Here is a 23,493-nt window from a genome sequence, read left to right as displayed (position 1 = left end):
TATTGGGCCGCACCAGGTAAAATAGATTTGGACCCAATACTAGATATTCAGACTCTTAAAATTCCCTGCAGCTCCCAAATTGCAACTCAAAACCACCAAAATCCTAAGTTTAAAAAGCAGGATCTGGAAATTATCTTGAATTTTGAGGATGTTATTGTTCTGGTCTAGGTCTGAACTTCAGACTGCAAAGCTGTCCCTGTTTGTTAGCATTTCAGAAATACTCTACACACAGTTACAGAAAGCAGTGCCCTTTTGTTCCCCCATGAAAAAAACCTGAGCTTTCATTGCTTTTTTTTTTGCTATTTCCAAGGGCTGCAGCTAGAGCCTGAGTTCTTTATAACTCAGCATTCAGTGTTTTGCAAATGTCAATCATATCCTTGCTATGTTTATTTTCAGTATTTACATGTTTATTTAAGTACTTGCCATTTCCTTTAAGCCTTACATAGCCAATCAGGCCAACCGAGGTCTAAAGGAACAGAACACTTTATTAGTGATATGCTTAATACAGTTTTTTTCCTCTTGTAGATGCAAGATTTACGGAATACAGAAGGAGCCCAGTATAGTTCCCATCCTCAGATGGCAACCATGAGGCCAAGGGTTCAACCTGCAGATATTAGGCAGCCAGGAATGATGCAGCATGGGCAGCTGACTACTATTAACCAGTCCCAGCTCAGTGCACAGCTTGGTTTGAATATGGGTGGAAACAGTGTTCCTCACAACTCGCCCTCTCCACCTGGAAGCAAATCTGCAACTCCTTCACCATCCAGTTCAGTCCATGAAGATGAAGGAGAAGATAGCTCTAAGGTAGGCTTAGATGCTAGGATTGCTATGTAAATGGTGGATATTTTTAGGACCTGCTAAATGAATGATATGGCCACAGTTATTAAGGTGATGCTTTGTACGTGATTGGTGGTTCACTGAAGTGAATAAAGGGTTATGAATACAGAAGTTAAAATATCCAGGCAACTTCCAGGCAACTCTTCAGGCAGCTTGAGTAAATTGCATCATTCCTCTTTGTGAGAGCAAACTGGAATACTGTTGAACACTGAAAGGATAGTCATTCCTTTAGGACTTTAATATAAGGGTTGAGTTTTCTCACTTGCATAGCAGGGATGTTTGTTCCCAGTTAAAGATCAAGTTACTGCTATAAAAAGTATGAACAGTCTGTGCAATATGCTAGTCTTTGCCACTTGGTCACAGGATGAGTAAACAGAACATCATAGCAACCAGAACAGAAAGATCCTATGAACTTTAAAAACCTTACCTTGAAAATCTGGAAGACCCTGTATGCATACATACTTTTGAGAGGTGCTGACACTTCATCATGACATGTTTAAGCTTCATTTTCATGTCAGTGCAGAAATGAAGTGATAAGAGAAATTTACATAATAAATTTCTTTAAAGGATAAATGTCAATCTATATAGCAGGTTTTGCATACAAAAATCTCCCAAATCTCCCAAAATCCTGAAAACCTTCCAGAAATACACAAGTCTATTATCTTAATTTTGCAGACAGAAAAGCTCAGACACAGGAAGATTGGGACTTAGTACAAAGTCATCCCTTAAACCAGGAATATAGCATGTTGAAACCGGGGACCTCCTTAGCTCTGTTTTGTGGTCACTAGAAGAAAGCAGTCCTGTTAGAGCACTCCTGCAGTGCAGTGTGTGCCACATGCAGTGCAGCGTGTACCACAGACATGTCTGGTGGGGAAAAGTTGCAGACTTGCAGAGAATGTGAAGGAAACATATTGTGAGTCACTGAGGAGGTATAATCCAGTCAAGAAATGTGAGTCTGATTTGTTTTAACATTATATTGTTTTTCATGCCTTGAGCTATAAAATAATCATGTAATTGGAGACATATGTTTTACTGCATTTTGAATAAATTCTGATTCAAAAGTTTTATTTCAGGACATTCACCTGATTTCACAAACTTTAGGTTTTAAAAATTACTGAATAATTCATACATTTTAAATTAGCACTTCCTTACTGAGGGACACTTTAGAATACAGCTATGTAAAAATAATTCCAGGCAGCCTTTACTTTTTCAGAATAATTTATTTGCTACTCCTCTTGCATTGCTAATATTTTTACATTGCTGGGAGTGTGCAAGATGCTCTAAACTTCTGGAGAAAATATCCATTCAAATTATTTGGATTTCCTTTCTACTTCTATCAAGTATTTCAGTTATTTAATCTATATTTTTCACGTACCTTTTCACTGTAGCACTTTGTGCTAAACCTAACAAAAGTGTAGGGCTGTGGTTTAAAGCAAGCAGTAGTTATCTGGAGCTAATGTTTTTAATAGAGAAATACAAAGCACTGCAGACTAAGTAAAATTGGTATTTTCTTTGTGAAAACCAGTTTATATAGCATTCAACTTTTAATAAGGATGTTACTGTCTTTAAAATTTTCTCATGCTTAGTCTAAGCAGAAGAAGATGACAAATGGTACAATGCATGACACAAAACTAAATCCAATGTGCTGTAGTAGATACATTGCCTTAAAATTATATTTATAATTTCACTGCTAAGAGAAAAGTTTAAAAGGATATTACGTTTGGTTAATATTGACAGAGGGCTTAAATTCTTCTCTATCAAGTATGGTTTAAACAGCAAGCTTGATGGGGAACAGATAATGCTGTACATGTCTTCTGTGGGATTTCTTAGGGCTTTGTGCAAACACCTGAGGCTGGCAGCAATGGAGACAGACCATGGGCTGGCACACCTGATCCCATGCAATGGTTCTGTAGCTCCCTCTGTAAAAGACAAAAAGGGTTGAATAATTACCCTGAGTAAAGTGTCTTGTTGTACTTCAAGATTTAAAGCTCTCCACTGTGTATCTTTTTGTCACATTGCTCTTCCTGGAAGCTGCCAGTGAGTGGCTAAGAATACTCAAATCAGTTTTCTGTGATGATCTTTCTCCCCAGATACAACAGTATTACATTTTATCAGAGTTGCTTTGGGCCTGTGAAAGTTCTCACTCCAGAAATCCTCTTCCAAATGAAAGAAGGCGCTGGATGGGGACAGGAACAGATAGACCAACTGTTCTATCTCCTGTGAGAACACTTGTCTTTTAACTGAATATAACTTCGCAAAATTTGGATTCTTCTCTTTGATTTATAAACTATCATGCAGATGTGTGCTATTATTTAATAAATCAGGACCAGAGCTCATTAGCCAGTCCTTTGGTAGGAATGCACATGCTGCAGTGATGGGGTTGCTTTTGGAGTTCACTTTGTGCAGTCAGAGATGTTTCTGCCATGAGTACTGGGTAAAGACCTCTCTCAGTTTATACCAACTGAAATGTGTGAAAGAGAGGCCAATGGTCTTTTCATAGCATATTTGGTAGAGAGGTCCCTAAAAACTATACCTAATTCTATCTAGAAAAAAAAATGCAGAGATATCAATATCCTGGTAATATTTATATGGATTTATAGAAAGAGCGTGATGGAAGGTGCAAAAATACATACTTTATGTACCCATTTGGACTAAAACTATAATTGTTGCCCTATGAACCACTGATTTCCATGAATGAAGGAAATGACCATTTCAGCTCAATACGTATATTCCAAATTCCAGTATTAAGCTTTACAAACTGATGTAATTGTTCATGTACTGAGCTTCGTAGATGTTCATTCCATGATAAATATTCAAATTGTTGTAAGCCTTATCCAACATACACAGAACTAATGGCAGCATCTGCTAAATGTTATTTGGCAATACTCATTCTCATAAAAACTTTTTCATATAGGCTGTTCAGGCTTCAACTGTCCTATATTCCCTTGCTCAAAGAAAGGGAAAGGAGCTGCATTATAGAGGGCTCAATTTCCCTTCGTGCTATTACTCTAAAAGCAGGACAGCTGAGGTTGCTTGACCATGAGATCATTGACAACTATAGCATAGTTGTAAGGTTGGATATGCATTCAGGGAGCTGCTAAGACCATGGCACTGTGAAATGTAGCCTCAGACTAAGGGTATTGTCTCTGCAAAGAGTGCACATCGCTAAGGCTGCTCAATTCTTACAAATCTCATATGTGGGACTATCGTTAGAAACAGAAAAAAGGGAGAACTTAAAAATTAGTAGTTGTAAGTAACTATAAAAACATCCTAAACAAAGTTGCCACTTAGCACATGCCTTATTTTGACCACCTCAACATTGAAATATTGTATTTATGTAATTCTTGCCATAATTCACACGAATGTTGAATCGTTAAACTTGTACTTCGTTATTGCCAAGCATAATTGTGAGCTGCTGGAAGCATTACTGGTTTGTAAATAAGTATTTCTTCATAGATGGATAACAGGGTCTTCTTCCATGTTAATTTGCATATCACTTATGAGGGAAATTCATATAATGTATTTTAGAGGAAAGATAGCAAGAGGACTGCAAGTAGCAAGAATTAAATAACAGAAATACAATTACTAAAGAACTGCTGCAGCATATTCTCCTTATGTGGCAGAGGTTTTACAATATTTACTTTATATGATAGGAGTTATAAGTGGAATTCTGTGTTGTCTGTTCAGCCTATTATGCAGATGGTGCTTGATTAAAATCTATTTTAAACTACGGCGATTACTGCAAGATAGTGTGCATAAAACGGCTCTCCTAGCTCCATTAAAGGCTTTGGTACTATTGCAGTTTATTTTAAATATGCTTATAGACATTTTCCAGGTTCTCAAGGGACGTTTAGATATCAACGATGTGCCTTACTTGATAGTTTTAAATCCTGCACTAGATATTCTTGTGATCTATTACGTGTGCAACATGGTTAATATACACTTTTTTAAAGTGAAAGATTATTGCTTTCTTGTGATAAATAAGTTAAATACATCACCATAATTAAGCAATAAGCCATGACAGGAGGTGGATTACCATGAGCTAACTACACCTCCAGGGATTTTGAGGCACAAGTCTATGCCTAGCAGAATATATATGGTTTTTATTTTATTTTCCATCTGTCTCTGCTTTGTTGGTTAGAAGTGGAGTCTATGAAACTGATAGACTGATGAGAGCATAAGGTAGACCATCATCTCAGCCATTTGCAAGGTTATTAGTAGTGGAATTCTGGTATTCTTTTTATTTTGTTATTTTCATATAAGACAAACAGAATTTCCCCTGTGAGTACTCTGGTTTTAACAGTGGGTTTTTGAAGTCTCTTGATCATTAAGGTTGGAGAGTAAGTCTTTAGAGCTGTTCACAGAACAGCTTACCAGAAGGCACTTACACAAGTTTCTGTAGTACATCACGTAGTTTAAGGGTAGTTGAAGTAGTGGGGTATCCTAACACACAGAGAACTTTTAAATCACGTTGGTTCAAAAATAAACTGAAAGGAGAAAAATGTTAGCGAATCACAAGGGTAACATTTTAACTATAGAACTAATTATTTCAAAGTCTTCTTGCTCATGGACTTCCAGTTGCACTGGACTTCTGAAAAGTTTAGACTAATGTTCTCAATTTAGAGCCCTAGTTAATTGCACTTTAACTGCTAGTTTTGTATATCCTGTAGAATTAAAAAAAAGCGAGACAAAAAGCTGGATAACTTAATAAAGGGTAGCACAGTTTTGTTTTTCCATATTTTCCAAATGCTGACAATAGGCTGCATGTCTGTTAACTTTGTATTAAGGTTGCAGCTATTGTAACATAATGCTCAAAAAACCAAGAAACTTCATTTTCAAGTTCTGTCATCACTTTGTTGCTGTTTTTAGTAAGCCACAGAGATTCAGATTGTTCACTGTAGTCACTTGGGTTCTGTTGGACACCACATATTGAGGCATATAGGAAAATTAAAAAGTAATTTTTCTCAAAATGTGGATTTCCAGCCATTTTCCTCATGCAGTTCAATGATTTGAACACCTGTATCCTCCTGTGCCACTTGATACGCATTATTAAAAAATAATAACAGAAGGAAGTGAAAGAAGTCATGCCTAGTAGATCCTTAGCCTAGAGCATACCATTTATGCTCTTGATCTTCTCTTCTCTTAAAAATGCTTATGATGCACAGTGCTTTGGTCATGCCGACAAAAGAAAAAAGCCTTTGAACCCACTTGTAAGATCACACACCATTTCTACAGTTAAAGTAAATTAAGTAATCATATCAAGAAAAGCTCCTTTGCCATGGAGCTCCAGTGTGTTGAAGAATCAGGTTATTGTCCCTTTATGTGCTTGTAAGTCATAGAATCCTAGAATAATTTAGGTTGGAAAAGACCTTTAAGATCATGGAGTTGAATTGTTAACCTCATATTTACAAGCTCACCACTAAACCATGTGCCCAGGAGCCCGCATCTAGACATCTTTGAAATGCCTCCAGGGAGAGTGACTCCACCACTTCCCTGGGCAACCTGTTTCAATGCTTGAGAATCTTTTTGGTGAAGAATTTTTTCCTAATATCCAATCTAAACTTCCCCAGGGGCAACTTGAGGCCATTTCTTCTCATTCCTGGCTGGCTTGTAACTGGGGTCAAGAGACCACCGTTCACCTTGCTACAACCTTCTTTCAAGCAGTTTTAGAGAGTGAGTTGTGGAGAGGTCTCTCCTGAGCTTTCTTTCCTCCAGGCTAAACAACCCCTGTTTCCTCAGCTGCTCCTCACAAGGCTTGAGCTCCAGACCCTTCACCAGCTTCACTAGGAAAGCTGGGTGCTTTGGCATTTGCACAAATGCTCACGTGCAGGGTTTTTTTCAGGTGGTGCATAAATAAGGCACATGAGCTTTCCGCCATACACCATTCCTCTTTCACTCCTTTCCTCAAACCATTTGCTTTTACATGAGCAAATATAAAAACCACTCAGCCAAATCCAGATAGGTCAAAACCGATCCTTTAAAGGGCCCTAAACTGTCTATACTGGTAAAGTTTTTTTTTGCTCAGACTTTCATTAGGAAGTGTGTAGGGGAATGTCTGTAACTTGAATTTCTTGGCTCACAACCAGATTTTCTTCAAAGTCCCTGGAAGATGTACCACCAGCTGCAGAAGAAATCGATTTGAACAGTAGTCTGGGGTCATTCTGGGGAAGGATGAGAATAAGCAAAAGGTAGAAATGACAGCAGTGTTCCTGATGTCTGCAGATAGTTCATGTTGTTGAACTGATACTCAAGCTATAGAGAAACTAATTTCATTTGAATTTTCTCATTATTTTCTTGTTATAGCCACTAGCAATAAAACTTAGAAAAGGTGAAAAGAAGACCAGACAGAGATTATAGCAATTATATGAAAGAGAAATATAAAGCTTTATCCGAAATACTAAGTGAATTTTATGCACGTGACTAATGCAGATAGTGTCAACATTTGGATTATCAAAGATAACAACAATAATTCCATTTCTGCATGCCAAATCCAAAGTTTTTGCATCACAGGGGCTGTAACAGTGGTTGGAATGAATTAAACTGGCTTTTTTTAATAGTACTTTCCTAATTTTATGTTACAGGTCAACGGTGGCGAGAAGAGACCTGCTTCAGATATCGGAAAGAAACCCAAAACTCCCAAAAAGAAGAAGAAGAAGGACCCAAATGAGCCACAGAAGCCTGTGTCTGCCTATGCATTATTCTTTCGAGACACTCAAGCAGCCATCAAGGGCCAAAATCCCAACGCTACTTTTGGTGAAGTCTCCAAAATTGTAGCTTCAATGTGGGACGGCTTAGGAGAAGAACAAAAACAGGTACAATATGTGCTGTAGCTCAGAGGCTTTGTTTCAGGAAAGTGTTATCAGGGTCATCTGAGCTCTGCAGGCAGCTTCTTTTGTTAGCCAGGATGAAACTTGAATATGTGCCATCTCAGGAATATTATTTAAAGAGACTGAGATAAGGAGAGTATAATTTTATCTGTATGAAACTACTAAAAGAGTTTACCTTGTTTTGGGATGTGGCACAAGTTTTAGGATTATATTTAGGAATGTTGTATGCTGATATTTGTGGGCCTAGGATTTTGCAGTGTCATTGCCCTGTATGTGAAATTGCTGTGTAAGGGGGCCTTGCTGCCAAAGCTTAGATCTGTGCGGTGGGAGCTGACATATATCTGAGCTCCCACTTGCAGATGTTTCCCTTCCCCATGATGCCATGATGCCAAGAGTGAAGCTGGGCTCAGATTTGCTCCCAAACCACCTGGCTTTTATGAAAGAAGTTAGTGATGTGTTGACCCAAAGAGACCTAGGGTAGGTGCTGGCAAAGGGCATCCTCTAGCATATATGTTGGCTGTGGAAATCACTTCCCAAGGTTACTTCTGCCTTCCATGGAAGGCCTTGGTTCTGCAACAAGGCCAGCAGAGCTGGACCTGAAATGTTGCAGAAATAATTCCAAGTCAGGCAAAGCTGTGTAAAAGTGGGCAACTCTGGAAGCTCATCACATTGAAGTGGGGACAGCTGGCAAATACCGTGGACCCTCACTGTAGCATTGCTCTTCTTCTTGTTGTAGTGGGTTGCATTTTTACTAACTGCCAACAGAATGGATTGGATTGATAAAGGAATGAGAACTTTAAGAAACAGATATGAAAGGAAAGGATGTGCTGGGTGAGAGTTATATTGGCTACAGGAGACCTGGACTGGGGTTGATGTTAGCACAGAGAGTGGAAAAGTACTGGGAATTAACTGAATCTCCTTCATTCATGCACTGCTATTACAAAATTACAGTTAAAAAACTGGGAACTTAAGAAAACTTTTTAATGATTTCTTGGTAGGTAAAATTATTTGGGCTTGGGAAAAAAAAAAAAAAAAGAAGGGTTACTTTGCTAATAACTGGGTGGTGTAGGTACATCTAGATCCTTGCTAAATATACCAGTGAAAAAAGAATCAAGATTTGGCACTCACTGACTAACTAAACGAAAAAAACAAAAATAAAACCCCTTGTTGTCTAGTATCTACCAATTAATAAGGCCAGCATTTGGAAGGTTTAGCTGCAGGAAAAGTAACTTTCTGAATACAGGTATCAGAGAAGTCACTTGGACTGGCACATTAGAGTTATGTTCTCGTGTTGTATCTTTCTTTTCCCTTTTTTAATATGCCCAGCAAAGGCCAACCTAAAAGGCTGTAAAATGCACATTTCCTTCAAGCTTGTCATGTGAGTACTACCACCAAAATATTAAAGCTGTTCCATAGAAAAGTGTAAGAAAAGTGCATGAAACCCTAAATTTCCAGCTTAACTTCAATTTCTTATTCATGGTTGAGAGCAAAATTTAAATAAGTTCTGTGCTGTAAGAAGAGAACAAAATTTATTTTCCTTGTCTCTGTTGCTGTTAATGTAAGTTGAAACACGGATGAATAATGCATTATGGAATCCATATGACACATACATGTAAAAGTGGCTGCAACTATGTTTTTTAAGCCAGTTCTTTAAAAAGTTTGGGTTAGCAAATCTTCATTGCTTTTTTACTCATTTTGCCTATTCATTATCATCTATTAAGCACATTTTTAAAATTCCATACCCAAGCCCTTTCTAATTTAGCACTGTACAAAAATAATAAAAGATAGTTCCCATTTAAAAAAATAAAATTGGCAATCCTATTTTCTACAATAAATTTAAAATAATTTTTTTTCCATTAGGGATCTAATAGTAAAAAGTAATGATTGCAAGACATCTTAACTGACTAGATAGTCTGTGTTTTAAAGGCCTAATTTTTCAGATCCAGAGCATTAGTGACTGCTATGAAATCTATGTCTCTGGTAGGAAAATTGGACTCTAAAAATACAAATGATTAATGTAGCATTTGGTATTTGGCATTGAAGAAGCTTCAGAAATTCAAAAATAGTTAAATAAAAAAACAACAACATCATTAGAGGACAACTTTATTGATGAATTATACTAGCTGAAAAGGATTCAATTATCATAAAGCTTCTGGCTTATGTTTTGGAAGCTGATGCTCATTCTGGAATTTAAATAGAAATATATTTCCAAATTATGTTTCCTGAATTGGAACTCCTTTTCCTATTTAAATAGTAAATATAAATGAATCAGAAAGTAGAACATAATGCAGCTATTGAGAAAGAAGAATAGCCTCATGTTTTCATGCTAAAATGAAATCTTCTTTGTTGCTGTGATCTGAGCCATTTTTTTCTGAAATGCATAGAATTTGTCTTGTTTATTCCTGAGGATTGAACAGAGAATAAATAAAAGTATAGAAACTCAGTACAATAATGACCTAAGGGCAATATATGTCCAAGACTTTGCAACAAAATTTTGATAACCTGGCATATTGAAAAGCTTTGTGCTATAACCACGTATATTTTTCAAACTGTGAAGAACTAGGAAAGTGTTTTTGAGAAAATAGGATTTGAATGGCAAAAAAGGAAATGGTGTTATGAACCACCTGATGGTGGGTGCCCTACTGAAATTAAGGGAGCGTTATGCTTAAAATGGATTGCACTCTGATACTCTCACCATGAGAATTTTGCAATTCATTAGACTAAAGCAGATACCAGTGTACTTTCTTCTTATTTTATGATATGAAGATATTTGAATTTTTGAATCATATGTTCCCATTAATTTCTGTGTGTTAAAAGCCCATTTGCAAACAATGCTGATGTGTGCCTGTATTCTATTTGTCCAACTCCATCTACACAGAGTCTAGAAGTTAAAGGGAGTTCAGTGGTCATGGTGGACTTTTTCATGGACTTCTTAAATTCTGGATAGAGTACAGTAATTATACACGACCAGAAGCAGGCACTGTGCATTTTCCTTCATTTTTCACTGAAAATGCTTTCTAAAGTTGTTCAGATTAATAAAGCTGTGAACAGTAGGTAGTTGTAACAGTAGTATGTTGAGGTACATTCTCCTCAGTGCTGTAGCCATAGCACTGGGATACTTTTTTTTCAGTGACTTTTCCAGTTCCTCTCCTATGATCACAAACACCGTTTTCTCTGTAGTGCTATACTTCTGTGCATCCCATTTCTATAGCTTATCTATGTACATCTTTGCCCTTTGCACACTTTTTTTACTGCAAAGGGGAGATAAACAGCCCCTAGGAAAAGGGATCAGCATGCTAAATGGTCGAGTCACTGGCTTTCAGACAGAACACTGGTTGAAACTGGGTAAAAGGGCTATTTAGGTCATTTTCTGTCCTTAAATGAAAAAGGAAAGTAATTTTAAATCAGTACCAGATGTGCATGTACTAAATGAACCTAAGTTTCTAATTGGAGTCCTAGTAAAGCTGTAATAGATGTGGCAAATTACAAACAAAATGTTCTTGTTTACATTAGTGTAACTTTAAAACTTCAGCCAAAGACCTTAATAAATGTTCTGTTATTCTAAAAATGGAATTGAATGGCTATTCAACATTCAACAAAATTAATATCTGGTGTTACTTCAGTGACTTAACTGGAATTCTAGTAGGAATTAATTTGGCCTCCTATGAACAGCTCAGTGTGCATACTTGTGTGTGTGTGTGTGTGTATGTGTTCCTGTGTGTTTGCTCCAACGTTGCCCTGGTCCTACAGCTGGGAGAAGGAGAGATTCACCCAAAACTTAGCAAGGAGAAGGAGAGATTCACCCAAAACTTAGCAATCAGAAGAAGCAGGTGAAGTGACTGTTGGAGTGCTGTGACAGATGCTTTCTTTCAGGCTGCATAATTCATAGACAGTAATATTAGCTGCAACAGTTCAGCTCAATAGCAACACCTCATTATTTTATCCCTCAGTATTTATTCCTATGGTTGACGCCTCATGAAATTACTGTTAATGTGTTTATATAAGGGCAGATCTGACACAAGTGGGAAGAATTTAATTTCCCACTCATTCTTTCCTGCTGATGTGTTCTCTTCCCCTGGTAGAAGTGGCAAGTGTAAATAGTTAATTTGCTTCAATTATGAGCCTGTCCTGCTAAATTAGAAGCAGCAGGAATATGAAGAGCCAGAATTATACATATGAGGCAGCTGACAAATCCTCCGAGCTCACAAAATCAAATAATTTACTCCTCATTGGTGCTCAAAGACCCACTAGATAAAAGCTGCAGTTTATTCTTTAGTATCTGATGGAACTTGGATTGTATGTTACCAATACTTATGTAAAACTAAGTCCCTGTGCATTCGTGTCAATGTTTTTGATGCTGTTACCATTTTCACTATAACCCCCAAGCTTTCAGGGATTTTTTGTTTTGTCTCTAAAAGAACCCAGACTGATTTGGGCATGAAAAATAACAGAGTGTTTTATAAGTTTTTCTTTTGACCACAGGGATGTTTTAGACATAGCAGCACATTATCCACTGCTAGGATGACCAGGAGAGAATTTACAAGCAATGCTGGCCGGCACCTCAAATCTCCACATCTTCTGTCATGATGTGAGACACCACAAGTCAGATCAAAGTGGATCCAAGATCAGTGTTTCAAGAGGTCTTGACTCCGTCTGTCCTTTGGGAACACGCACCCTAGATCCTCCCTCCCAGGGTGGAATGGCATCCCATCCCTTGACATGACAGATGAGATCATCCAGCCCAGGGCTGGAAGAGCCATCGTGTCCCCATTGCATTGCTGTGCAAGTGGGGTGCCCTGTGTGAGGATGTCAGACAGTTCAGGGGACTATCTGCTGAAACAGCTTCAGAAGATGTGCAGACCGTGAGGTCAAAGTAGTCAGTAGCATTTTTAAAACAAATTTTCAATTTCTTCCCTTATACATGCAGATGTACTCACACAGACATTTGTTTATCTATCTCTTGTTCTCCCTTTAAAACCCCTTCCTTGCTCTATGCTAATGAAGCAATCTCCAAGGAATAACTAACACAATCGTAAGAGGATGAGAATGTACCTCCAGTTTAGTAGATAAACAACCACACAAGGTTTAGCTTTGTTTTATTTTTGTAAATGAGAATAGGAAGAGAAGGCACATCTGTGTGTGCACACTGCCAAAGTGAATTATAAGCAGAATGGATTCTGGAAGAGGCACAACAGACAGCAACTTTACATCTCTCCTCCTTGCTATTTGGACCTATGTGCTTTAACCAGTCTTGCATCTCCGGAGTGTTTGGGAGATGTACTGTTTTTCTTTACACATTCCTATATTGAAATTGCATCTCTACCCTTTGAAGATCTAGGCTGGGGTGTCAAGATTTCAAAACAACTGATCCTCATCCTGGTGTATTCTCCTTCTCCCTTCCTCTGAAAGCATCTGGGCTTAATGAGCTGGAACACAAATGGGCCAATAATGGGCACATACTATGTGCAGATACGACTCATGTCTATTTACACATGAGTAAATTTATATCTTCAGGTTTTTCTACCCTGGCTTCTACACGGCCAGTCCTTGAACCCCTTAACTTCCATTGACGTCAGAGGGGAGATGTATCAGGCCCTCTGTAAAGTCACAGCAAACACCAGACACCCCCTGCTCAGGGTGGATTTCTAACATCCATTTGCAGCACAAAACAACCTTGGCTCCTAGAGAAATATTGCACAAGGCCCCTGAGTTATGAAATGTTGATTTTAACTCCACTTTCTTATTGTACTTGGAAGCAGATGGGTCAAAAGGACCCTGGGTTTCAAATACTGCTGTAGCAATGTGCATAAATAATCGCGATAATTTTCAGCTTATTCTTCTTCCCCAGCTTTTAGCCATACATTTGACTTCAATAAGAACATGACTTTTATGTCATTTACATACAAAACTGAATTTAGGCCCAATTATTACATTTCCATTCAAGCTCAAATCCTTAAAAAAAAAAAAAAAAAGAGTACCAGCAGGTGGAAATAATCATCAGATAAATCATGTGTTTAATGTCACTTGTTTTGTACTCAACTTTCATCCAGCGTGCTTCTGATAAAGTGTGCGGTCCTGCTCCTTTGAGCTGAAAGCATCAAGACTCTAAGGTCAAATTTAGGCCTGGCACAAATGGCTGCAATTTCCAGTGTTCTCCAGGAGTCTCCTTGTTTGTGCTAGAGTTGGATTTGGCCTGTGATCTTTCCCCCACATGCCAGAAAGACAGAATTCTTTCCCCTAAGCCTCTAATATGTCATCAGTGTCTTTTCCATGGTCTACAGTCAAAGAGACTACTGAGCCATATAGCCAGCCCTGGGCCTCTTTGTTACTGTATGTACTTAGATTGAAAATCAAATGGTAATATATGTCAATGTCCATTAAGCAATTCTGAGGATTTTTTTTCTGACTGCTGTGGGAATATCTTTCCCCATATTTTAGATAAGTGTGTGCAGCTCTAGGTGCCTTTGCTGCAAAATCAGGAGATTAAAAGTAGAGATATGTCTCCCACTTGGAAAAAAATACAAGCTTTCTCTATGAGCCGACATATTTAGGGCCAGGAATGACAATCTAAATGTGGAATTTAGTTCTGGATTGGAGCCTACTGTATTTTATCAGATGACATTCCTGTAACTGTAGTCCGTGAAAATGACACTCCCATGGGATATAACACTGCGGAGACCAAGAATACAGGATCAGTCACATTGCTTTTTGATTTACTGGTTTTGCATTTACTGTTTTGTGGGGTTTCTGGAACACTTCCACCAAAACAAATGTGGGCACTTTTACATCATTTTAAAAAGGCAAATATAACTTGTTTATCCGCAAGATAAACAGAAAATTTCCCTTTCTTTGTCATCCTCGTACCATCTATTTAGGCAGAGCCAGGGAAGTAGCATGGTTCTTTGTAGTTTGCTTTGTCATCTAGGAGACACAGAGCTTTTGCAGACTTCCATAAAACGCAAATTCTGAAAGTCTCTTTTTCTCCTGAAATTATGAGTCAGTTTAGTTCACTGTCTCCAAGTCTAGTACCATCTCTAGAATCAAAGGGGACTGTAGTCCCAAGAAATAATTTTCCATTATCATCTGATTGTCAAAACTTTGGATGTGGTTGCAGATGTTTGAGTGCCTGTTTGGGCTCTTGTGATGACTGGGGGAAGGGAGATCTGTTCCCCTCAGGCAATGAGGGTGCAAGCCACAAGTGATAGGGTAGTAATCAACTGCTTACTGTGTTGAGACGTGTTGATAATCCTCCATGAGCAAGTTGGGAGGAAGTTCATTGTGAAAACATGGCTAACCAGAACAAAATCCTGGCTTAAGACCTTACAGGTATATTTCAAATAACTATATATATATATATATATATATATATGTATATATGTATATATGTATGTATGTATATATGTATATATGTATGTATGTATATAAGTAATGAACTTCATATTATAGAACACATGGAAAAGCACAGGAGACATAAAGCCTGCCTCAAAGATTTATGATCCAAAAAGACAAGAACTAAACAGCAGTTAAAATATATAAAATAAAACATGACAAGAATCTGGCAGAATAAAGCAAAAGTTCTTAAGTTGTACTGTGGCTTTCATTTGGTGAATCTAGTATTTGTGAGTGGTTGTCCTGTAACTTGCCACCCCTCTATCTCCAAGTGGAATTTTGGTGCATTCAGTTTAGGGATGTGTATCACAGTTAATAAGAAGAGTTCAGTCCTTGTCCTTGCTGTAGGCTGCAGTAGCTCTGGTGATTCACATACATGGTCAGCCCAGGAAACCTGAGGTTGCTGGTGCAATGGCCTGGGGGCTGGTACCAGCCTGTGAGAGCCCAGGGCATTCATTTTCCCTGGTGGCCTAATTCAAATTATATAATGCATAAAATATAAAATATATAATATATAATAGATGGTATATAATATATGGTATATAATAGGTGATATTTGATATATTAATAATTATATATTATATATTATGTGTTATATATTATATATCATATATAATATGATATGCAATATTACATATCATATATTGCATATTACATATTGCACATTACATATTATATTTCTATTTCTATTTCTACTTACATTTATATTATATAATATCTATCTATATTTATATGCACAAAGTAGAGGTTTTTGCTCCTGTTTACACGCTTTGCTGTACAGTGTAAGGGATCTTGAAGCTGCCTTGGAAGTGCAGTTAAATGAGGACCTGTGAATTGTGCTGTCTGCATTTGCGTGTGTGAAGCACAGTAGGAAAATAATGCCAGCAAGTTCCATTTATAGATAAATGTTTGCAGTCTTGGTGTTTTGGGGTTTCTATAACATGCTGAAGAGAAAAAGAATAAATTAAATTGACCCACCCTGCATATACAAAATTATGTCTTCTTCTGCCAACATTCTTTTTTTTTTTCCACAACTGGGACAATATAGAAAATAAAATACTGTGTAAGGACACAAAAATGCTGCTGAATCAGAATGGGCCTTTGCTGCCTGAGTGACAATCAGTTGACGTTCAATTATCATGTTAATCGAATTAAGGCAAAATGGAAATTACTTAATTCCATAACTATATGCTCCTGTCAAGTAACATATTTAATAATTGTTGCTTGCTTGACAGAGGACAAGAAAATGACCTTATAGGAGATTTCTGAGATGCTATAAATAAAATTAAATATTCCCACTATGCAGTATAGATAAGCAAGAGAACAGAACCCTGCTTTATGATACAGGAAAAATGTTAATTGTATTATTGGATATGATGTGTTTGATAATTTGGCACTGGTTTAAGCATGAAGCTCAAAAGACCTTCAGCTGTTTTCTAGAGCACACTTGAAAGATGACACAAGTCTTTCCTCCCCAAAAGTGCTGCAAGCATACAAGTCTTATACTTACAACAACACAAAACTATTTAAGCCTGAGGGCTAAAAAATTCTTACAGCTGCAGAAAAAAAAAAAAAAGTAAAAGAGTTTGAGAGAGGCAGCTGACTTGTTCATACCTGTTTGAGGTACTGCTGCACACGCTGAAGGCACTCCCCACTTGCCCTGCCTTCATAAGCCCCCAGTGCAAGTCCAGCACAGAGCCAGTGAATTGGTGCCACTGCCAGGGCCACATTCATTTGCCTTCAGAGAAAATATTGATGGCCAGACCAGACTTTGTTGCTATTTCAAGTGTTTACTCCCCAGAGAGGCAGAACTTACCCAAATTTTTAGTCTAGGCCATGACCAATCAATTTCCAAAACTAGCACGATGATCATCACCCTACTTGTCTGCTAACCTAAGCAGTGGGCACCTTGGGAAGGACATAGTGAGAGCTCACCCTGTTGCCCTCAGAGGACACACCAGTGCTTTTCCAGGGACAAACTGGGGTGACCTGTTAACCTTCCACACCAGCCAACCTGCAGGACCCATTCTTGCCAATGCAAAAATCAAAGCAGGCTGGGGTAATCTAAAACTTTTTCCCACCTAGTAAGGACTTTTTTACTATATTGACTTCCTGTTAAATCAGTAAATTTTATTGTGCCAGGGAAGACATGGTATTCATGTGATTATTATTCATTTACCAAAAGATTCAAGAGAAGAGGGCAAGGCAGTGTGTGAACATGGTAGATGCATAGGTAGGACATTATTAAATAACAACTGTCTGATGATGTTTCTATGAAGTAGTGATGTTTTAGATGGAGATTTGCTGAATTGTTGTTAGCTTCATATTATTGAGTTAACCTTGCACAATACGACTATTTGCAGGAAAAGCCAGGTCCCAGAGGGTTCTTTCAATTATGCTGTGACTGTAAGAGCACAGCAGGAGTGTCTAATTTTTATATTTGTGTAATGCAAAACAAAACCCAATGTGGAAGCAGTAGATACATGATCTTTTGAAGAACATCGTTCTGTGTAAAATTCATTGTTCAGCTCTGTTTTTTAAGTTGGCTATCAGAGTGATGCAGAGGCATTGCAATATACAAAGCAGTATAACTTAGTCTTTGTTCTGTAGGTCAAGCTGAATTAATTTTAGCAGCTAGGAGCAGACTGCTGACTAATTTCTTATTTGTTTTCAAAACAAATAGTAATTCCCCTAATAATCACAAGTGATTACAACTTAAGAAGCAAATTGCTACCTTTTTTTTTTTTATTTGCAGAACAGTAGGAGATCAACAAACACTACATATTTATCTTAATCTGGAGAAATTACAAGGGTGCAAAGATATAGTTGCACAGCTAAAACCAATCTTTTTCCCTCTCTGTCTTTATATTTACAATTTTAGAAGCCTAAGACTTCTCTGTTTCCATTATGATCTTTTGCTTCCCGGGGAAGCAAAGTCTTTAATCCTTTTAGGCAGCCTCTGAGTTTTGCCAGCCTGTATCTGAGATTTGTACTGTGTCTGAAAGTAAAGCGTTAGTGAAACAAAAAATTGTTTCACAAGTACATTCTTTATAAAAATGGTTTTGTACTGGATCCTTCCAGCCTGACATTACCACTTTGTTGTCTGCAACTGCATTGTCCTCTGTGTGTACACTCTGTGCTGCCAGGTCCTCTCCATTACAGGACTGCAGGTTTTACTGAAGCATTGGAAGATCAAAAGAGAACACTTTAAAGTTCCATAAAGTTTATCTTTCTAGGGAGGAGATGTTCATGTGTGCTTTTAGCTGTGGAATTCAGAGGAACACCCCAAAATTGTCCTCCTAAATAGCTTTGCCTGTCTTTTAGCTTTGAAGTAATAGCCCAGTTAAGCAGGCAGTGAGGAATGGGAGGGGGAAGCTGGACAGTCTTTCCTTTCCTCGTGGAGGCTTTCCACAGGTGCCCAGGTTGTGCATTTGGCTGGAGAAGTTGACAACAGATACACAAAGCTGTAGTTTCATTTTATGCAATATCATGAACCCCAAATATCTGTCCACATGTGAATTAACCTTTGCCACATGACTTAAAATCATTAAATATAACAACAATAAAAAAGTAAATTTTCTTTCCCTTTATTTTTCTCCCTCACTTTTAAACCTTTAGATGTTTTCTAAACTTCTCCTTTCAACAAGAAAGATGAGGAGTCAGTCCTGCTTAGTTACATGAAGCCCAGATGCGTGCATGACTCCTAAATCGATCCCTTCAGGAAAAAACCCAAAACATGAAGTAATGAGAAACTCATGACAATATTTGCAAACAGAAATGTTGAGTTGTTCCTAAATCTGTCACTGACATGGCTAACAGCAAGTCATTTGCTAGGCTCCATGGGTCAGAACCTGGTTCTCCTCCCGAGAGCTTTCAACCCTAAATATCTACACATGCCTTTGTAACATCACGTTACTGTAGTGCTATGAGGTCCTGCTTAACCCTGCAGATAGTCCTTGGTCCTGAAATCTGGGCAAAACTGAAGTGATTCTCCAAGCTCTTTAATCTATTATGAGATTGTGCACATGCCACATTTAAAATAATTTGGTGAGTTGAGAGAAATGTACAGAAATAGATCCATGCTTCTGAGAAGTTAATTAGACCGATATGGGATCAAGACTGGAATAATGACTAACATTTATTATCCTTAGCAGCTCTATGGGCTTCTTTGACTGCCCCCAACAGTTCACCCAGGGAAGAGAGGAATTCTTTTGGCTAATCTATGGTGCTGTCATCTCCTCCTTCATTTAGCTCAAATGTCTTTCTGTAAATTCTTGTCTTCCCCAGAGGGTTTTAACTGGTCTCAGAGGTGAAAGCCAGTGGAGAGGGTCACACCCACCTTCCCCCATCCCCAAAGGTCCCATTTGAAAGTACACCCCACACTTCCCTTTGAGCAATTAAACCTGAAGTGCTATGGGGGATATTGTTTTTTCAGTACTGCTGGTTAGGTAAATGGCGTTTCACAGTTGGAATAATATTTTCTTTAAAATATTTGATGTTTATTATTTCACTCTTTAAGCAATATGAGGAGGAAAGGCTGTTTACTTAGAAAGACGTGGAGACACACCAGTGATATATAAAAACAAAACCAGATTAATTTACCAATGTGCCACTCTTTGTTTTTAGGTATACAAAAAGAAAACCGAAGCTGCCAAGAAGGAGTATCTGAAGCAGTTAGCTGCCTACAGAGCAAGCCTTGTATCCAAGGTAACACATGATGTATATACATACACACATCTATATAGTGACATATTGCAAACCATCTTCAGCTGAGCACAGCAGTATTTAGTGCAAATAGCCTTGTTTATTGTCACCCTAAACTTGTGTTTAAGTTGCAAATGCTCAATAAACACAGTCATCTGTGCCCATAAAGACATCCTTTCCCTCCTGGTCATCAAGACAGCAGTTTGGGAGTAAAATGTAAGTTCAACAGGGAAAGGAGGTAGTGGTAAACAGACCTCCATATAACAAACATGCCAGGCAGCCACTGAGCTGCCAGTAAGGGAAAAAAACATATATCGTGCACAAAATGCCTGGGTTTGGTTTTGTGGTTTTTTTTCAGTACTGCTTTTTACCTTGCAATCACAAGACAGAAGTAGTCAAGCTAAGATGACAGATTTGCATAAGAAATGTGAATTTCCATTTTACGTCCAGCAAGCCATTGTGAGCATGGCATAGGTCACCACTAAGACAGTGGTGGAACATTCTTTACTGGAGCACATGAAATATACAGCCAGTAGCAATTTTCTAAATAGATTTATTAAAACATTCTCAGTGCCCATAATTTTGCAGTAGACTCTTTAGAATTTGTAATAGACTTTTAAATGTTTATTACATTAAATGTCCATTACAATGCAGGAGAGTGTGAAATAACTATACTATGTCAATGTGAAAAACCCATTGAGCAACTTCAGAGTCATACCAGTTAGAACCACTTGTTTTGGATCTATCAAAACAAATTTAGATAAATTTTGTGCTTACTTAAATAAAATCAATTTTAGAGGGAAAGAGCACAGTATGAAGGACTGGCATATAGGGCATGAGAAGAACTTCTTGGTTAGTTTCAAAATATTTTTGGGGCCCTGCACACAATACTACTCTGTTTATATTGTATTAATTTTTACGGGAGGTTGCAATATGATTAGCCATGCAAGGACTTTTCATGCATGCTTCTGCATTATCTCTGTATTTGGTCAGTGTTTGCTCTGAATTTAAAAGTCTGAACTATGGCTGCCACCTAATTCATTTTTGGGGGTTGTGTCCTATAACTTTCCATTTTTTAGCTGCTATTATAAATACTCCTGCATTTAATTAAAGCAATTTACAGTGTGCCTTTCATTTCTGTATTAGGACTGTTTGGTTCCAGAAAGAATCATTGCCTCCAAAAATAATCATTTCCTTCAGAAAGAGTACCGTGTGAACACAAGGAAATCTTTTTGAAATACCTTGCTTATTGGCAAAAGATAGGTCTAAAAAGCTCCAAATATTTCAAGTTTTAACCCAGCTTTTCACTTGAGAAGATGTAACTTGTAACTTGTAAGATGTAACTTGTCTGTCATTATTCAGTACATCGTGGACTATTTATGTAACACTCTATGTGGCTTAATTTTTAAATGCACAATACAAAAAAATGTGATTTTTTGTTTTTTTAATGATAAAAGAGTATATTATGGCATTTTCTAAAATTTGTTTTTTAGAAAAAAATTTGGAAGACTGTTGATCAGTTCAGTGCATGAATCCATTAGTGCAAATATTCAAATCTGTTGTTAGTCAGAAAGGCACTGAAGCATTTTCTTAACTTTTAAGCAATTATTTAAATTCTGCTCATAATGTAATGTTTTCCTCTAGTGTGGAAAGTATAAAAATATAAACTTAATGAAGCTGAGTACTGATTGCTTATTCCCATGAACACACTCAATGAATCTAAAAGAGCTGGCATGTAACTAAAGCAAGTCCATTTTGGAATAAGGATGTAAAATAACCATTTGTAATATAATATCAGCATATTCTACATTATTATTAAATATTTATATGGCACCAGAAGATTTGTAGTTTTTCTGGACAAGCCTGTAAGTATGAGAAAATATATATAATACATAATTAAGATTATTTGGAGTCAATGGGGTCTTTTATGTCCATGTCGTTACATTACCATCCATAAAAACTCCTTTTAGATGGTATTATTAAGATTCCAAGATCTCATTATCAAAAACTTAGACATGCCAAAAGTAACACACTTTTTCCAAATATTCTTTATTACCATATTTTTGATTTGCTCACAGATATATTTTGTGCTTTGTGCCTCACTCTGTGGTACCTCACATTTATAAGCAGGTGTTCACCCTGGATCCTCCTGAGTTACATTTACTGCATGTTGTTTAACCTTGCTGCTTTATAGAATTTTCTGTGCTGCTTGTCCCAGCAGTGCTTTGGTGTAAAGAAATTCTCACTAATACTTTTGAGCAGGAAGTTTATATAATCCATATTTTCAAACACAGTTAAATAATTGTGAAATCAGGTTCTCATTAATTTTGTGTATTCTCCTTGGAACATCTTTTCTTCAAAGTATTTGAACAATATTAAGCCCTTCATGTTCATAGTGGGGCTCCAATGACTTTGGGGTGGCCGCTATGAGATACTCAATTATGCTTCATATCCCTTCAGGATATGCTTTGGCTATCCAAATGTTATCCAATTATCAAACTTTCTTTCCTATCCCCTCCTAGAGGTCTCTGTCTGCAGGAAGAGGCAGGCACAAGTAGGCAAGGGTTCTGCTCACGTCCCCTCTGTCCAGCTCAGCAGGTGCCTTACGCCTCCCAGAGCAGCTGCTTTTCCTATTTCCCATCTTTTTGACACTGATTCTGCTGCCTTTTTCCATAAGTACTACTGGTTTTTAAACTAGTGAGCATATGAGAGTCTGTGTGTGTTTTTCTGCATTTATTTGCAACTCCTTTCTTTTCTGAAAAGCAAGCACTGGACATATGCCATGTTCTACCTCAGTGGTCCAGACTTGGAACTGAATTCATGGCACCCACCTTGGCTATTTGAGATTCCAGAATAGTCAAAGTTGAAGATTACAGAGGAGCAGGGTAGAACTCCTACTGCCAGGACACTTCCTAGCCTCTGCCTGACAGCAGAATAATGAAATTCAGACACACTGGTGTTCATACCAAGCTCTGGGTTGGAAGTGGAGGATCAGGTAGAGAGAGTGTCCTCCTCCATGGCACTCAGCTCCTTGCCCCTTTACTCTGACTTTTTTCTCTCCTCCCCTCCCCTCCCCGTTCATTGTTTAGGGAGCTGAGCAGTTCTGTCTGGAGTTTGGCAGACACACACAGAGGTCACACACACCCGTAGTGTGTCTCATATCAGACTGTGTTATTTGACAAAATCATAGCTGAAAAGAGTGGAAGTGTCACCAGCAGCTCTGGTAATAGGGTTGCCAACCCATTTCTAGTACACTTTTAAGTGCTTTCATGATGTCTTTATAGGGCATGTGTGGCTACCACCCAGGAAATAAGGTATACATGATTGTATAAATTTGCCAGCATGCATTAATTCCCATTCATTTACATTTCCTGTATTTTCTCCTTTTTTTATATTGCTTAAAATTATTAAGTGTGTTGTTGAATTTGTTCATGTGTGTAAGAATTGATAGGTAAAGTGAAAACACATAACAAAGCATTATATATTCTACTATGCAGATTGCCATATTGCTTATAGTACTGACTAAGCCTTTGCATTGTAAACAAGTGTCTTTATATTTGTCCTTAGTTGCAACTTTTAGTACTATTCAGGTCCAGAAATGCAGTCTCTGGTATCTGGTAATTTGTACAGCATTACATAAAATGCTGTGAATTGCAATTTTACTTTTTTTCATAAAACAAGCACTTTTTCTAGCTTAACCAGCCTTTTTTCTAGCTGACATTAGAGGTTTTGCTGC

At 37.7% G+C, this 23,493-nt stretch overlaps 1 protein-coding gene across 3 annotated transcripts in view; it reads left to right on the top strand.

Annotated features, from left to right (window-relative positions):
* TOX (thymocyte selection associated high mobility group box) overlaps nucleotides 1-23,493 on the top strand; it is a 216,228-nt gene that overhangs the window by 171,345 nt on the left and 21,390 nt on the right. For 2 of the 3 annotated variants that reach the window (XM_059861034.1, XM_059861031.1), the window contains exons 4-6: nucleotides 526-804; nucleotides 7,419-7,649; nucleotides 19,680-19,760. In XM_059861034.1, coding sequence (XP_059717017.1) covers nucleotides 526-804; nucleotides 7,419-7,649; nucleotides 19,680-19,760 — 591 coding nt within the window. The remainder of the gene's footprint in view (nucleotides 1-525; nucleotides 805-7,418; nucleotides 7,650-19,679; nucleotides 19,761-23,493) is intronic. The other variant, XM_059861038.1, reaches the window with a different exon arrangement.

This window comes from Haemorhous mexicanus, chromosome 1, assembly GCF_027477595.1.
Source record: "Haemorhous mexicanus isolate bHaeMex1 chromosome 1, bHaeMex1.pri, whole genome shotgun sequence".
Lineage (NCBI taxonomy): Eukaryota > Metazoa > Chordata > Aves > Passeriformes > Fringillidae > Haemorhous > Haemorhous mexicanus.
The sequence above is the reverse complement of the archived record's forward strand: the minus strand, read 5'-3'. Positions and strand labels throughout refer to the sequence as shown.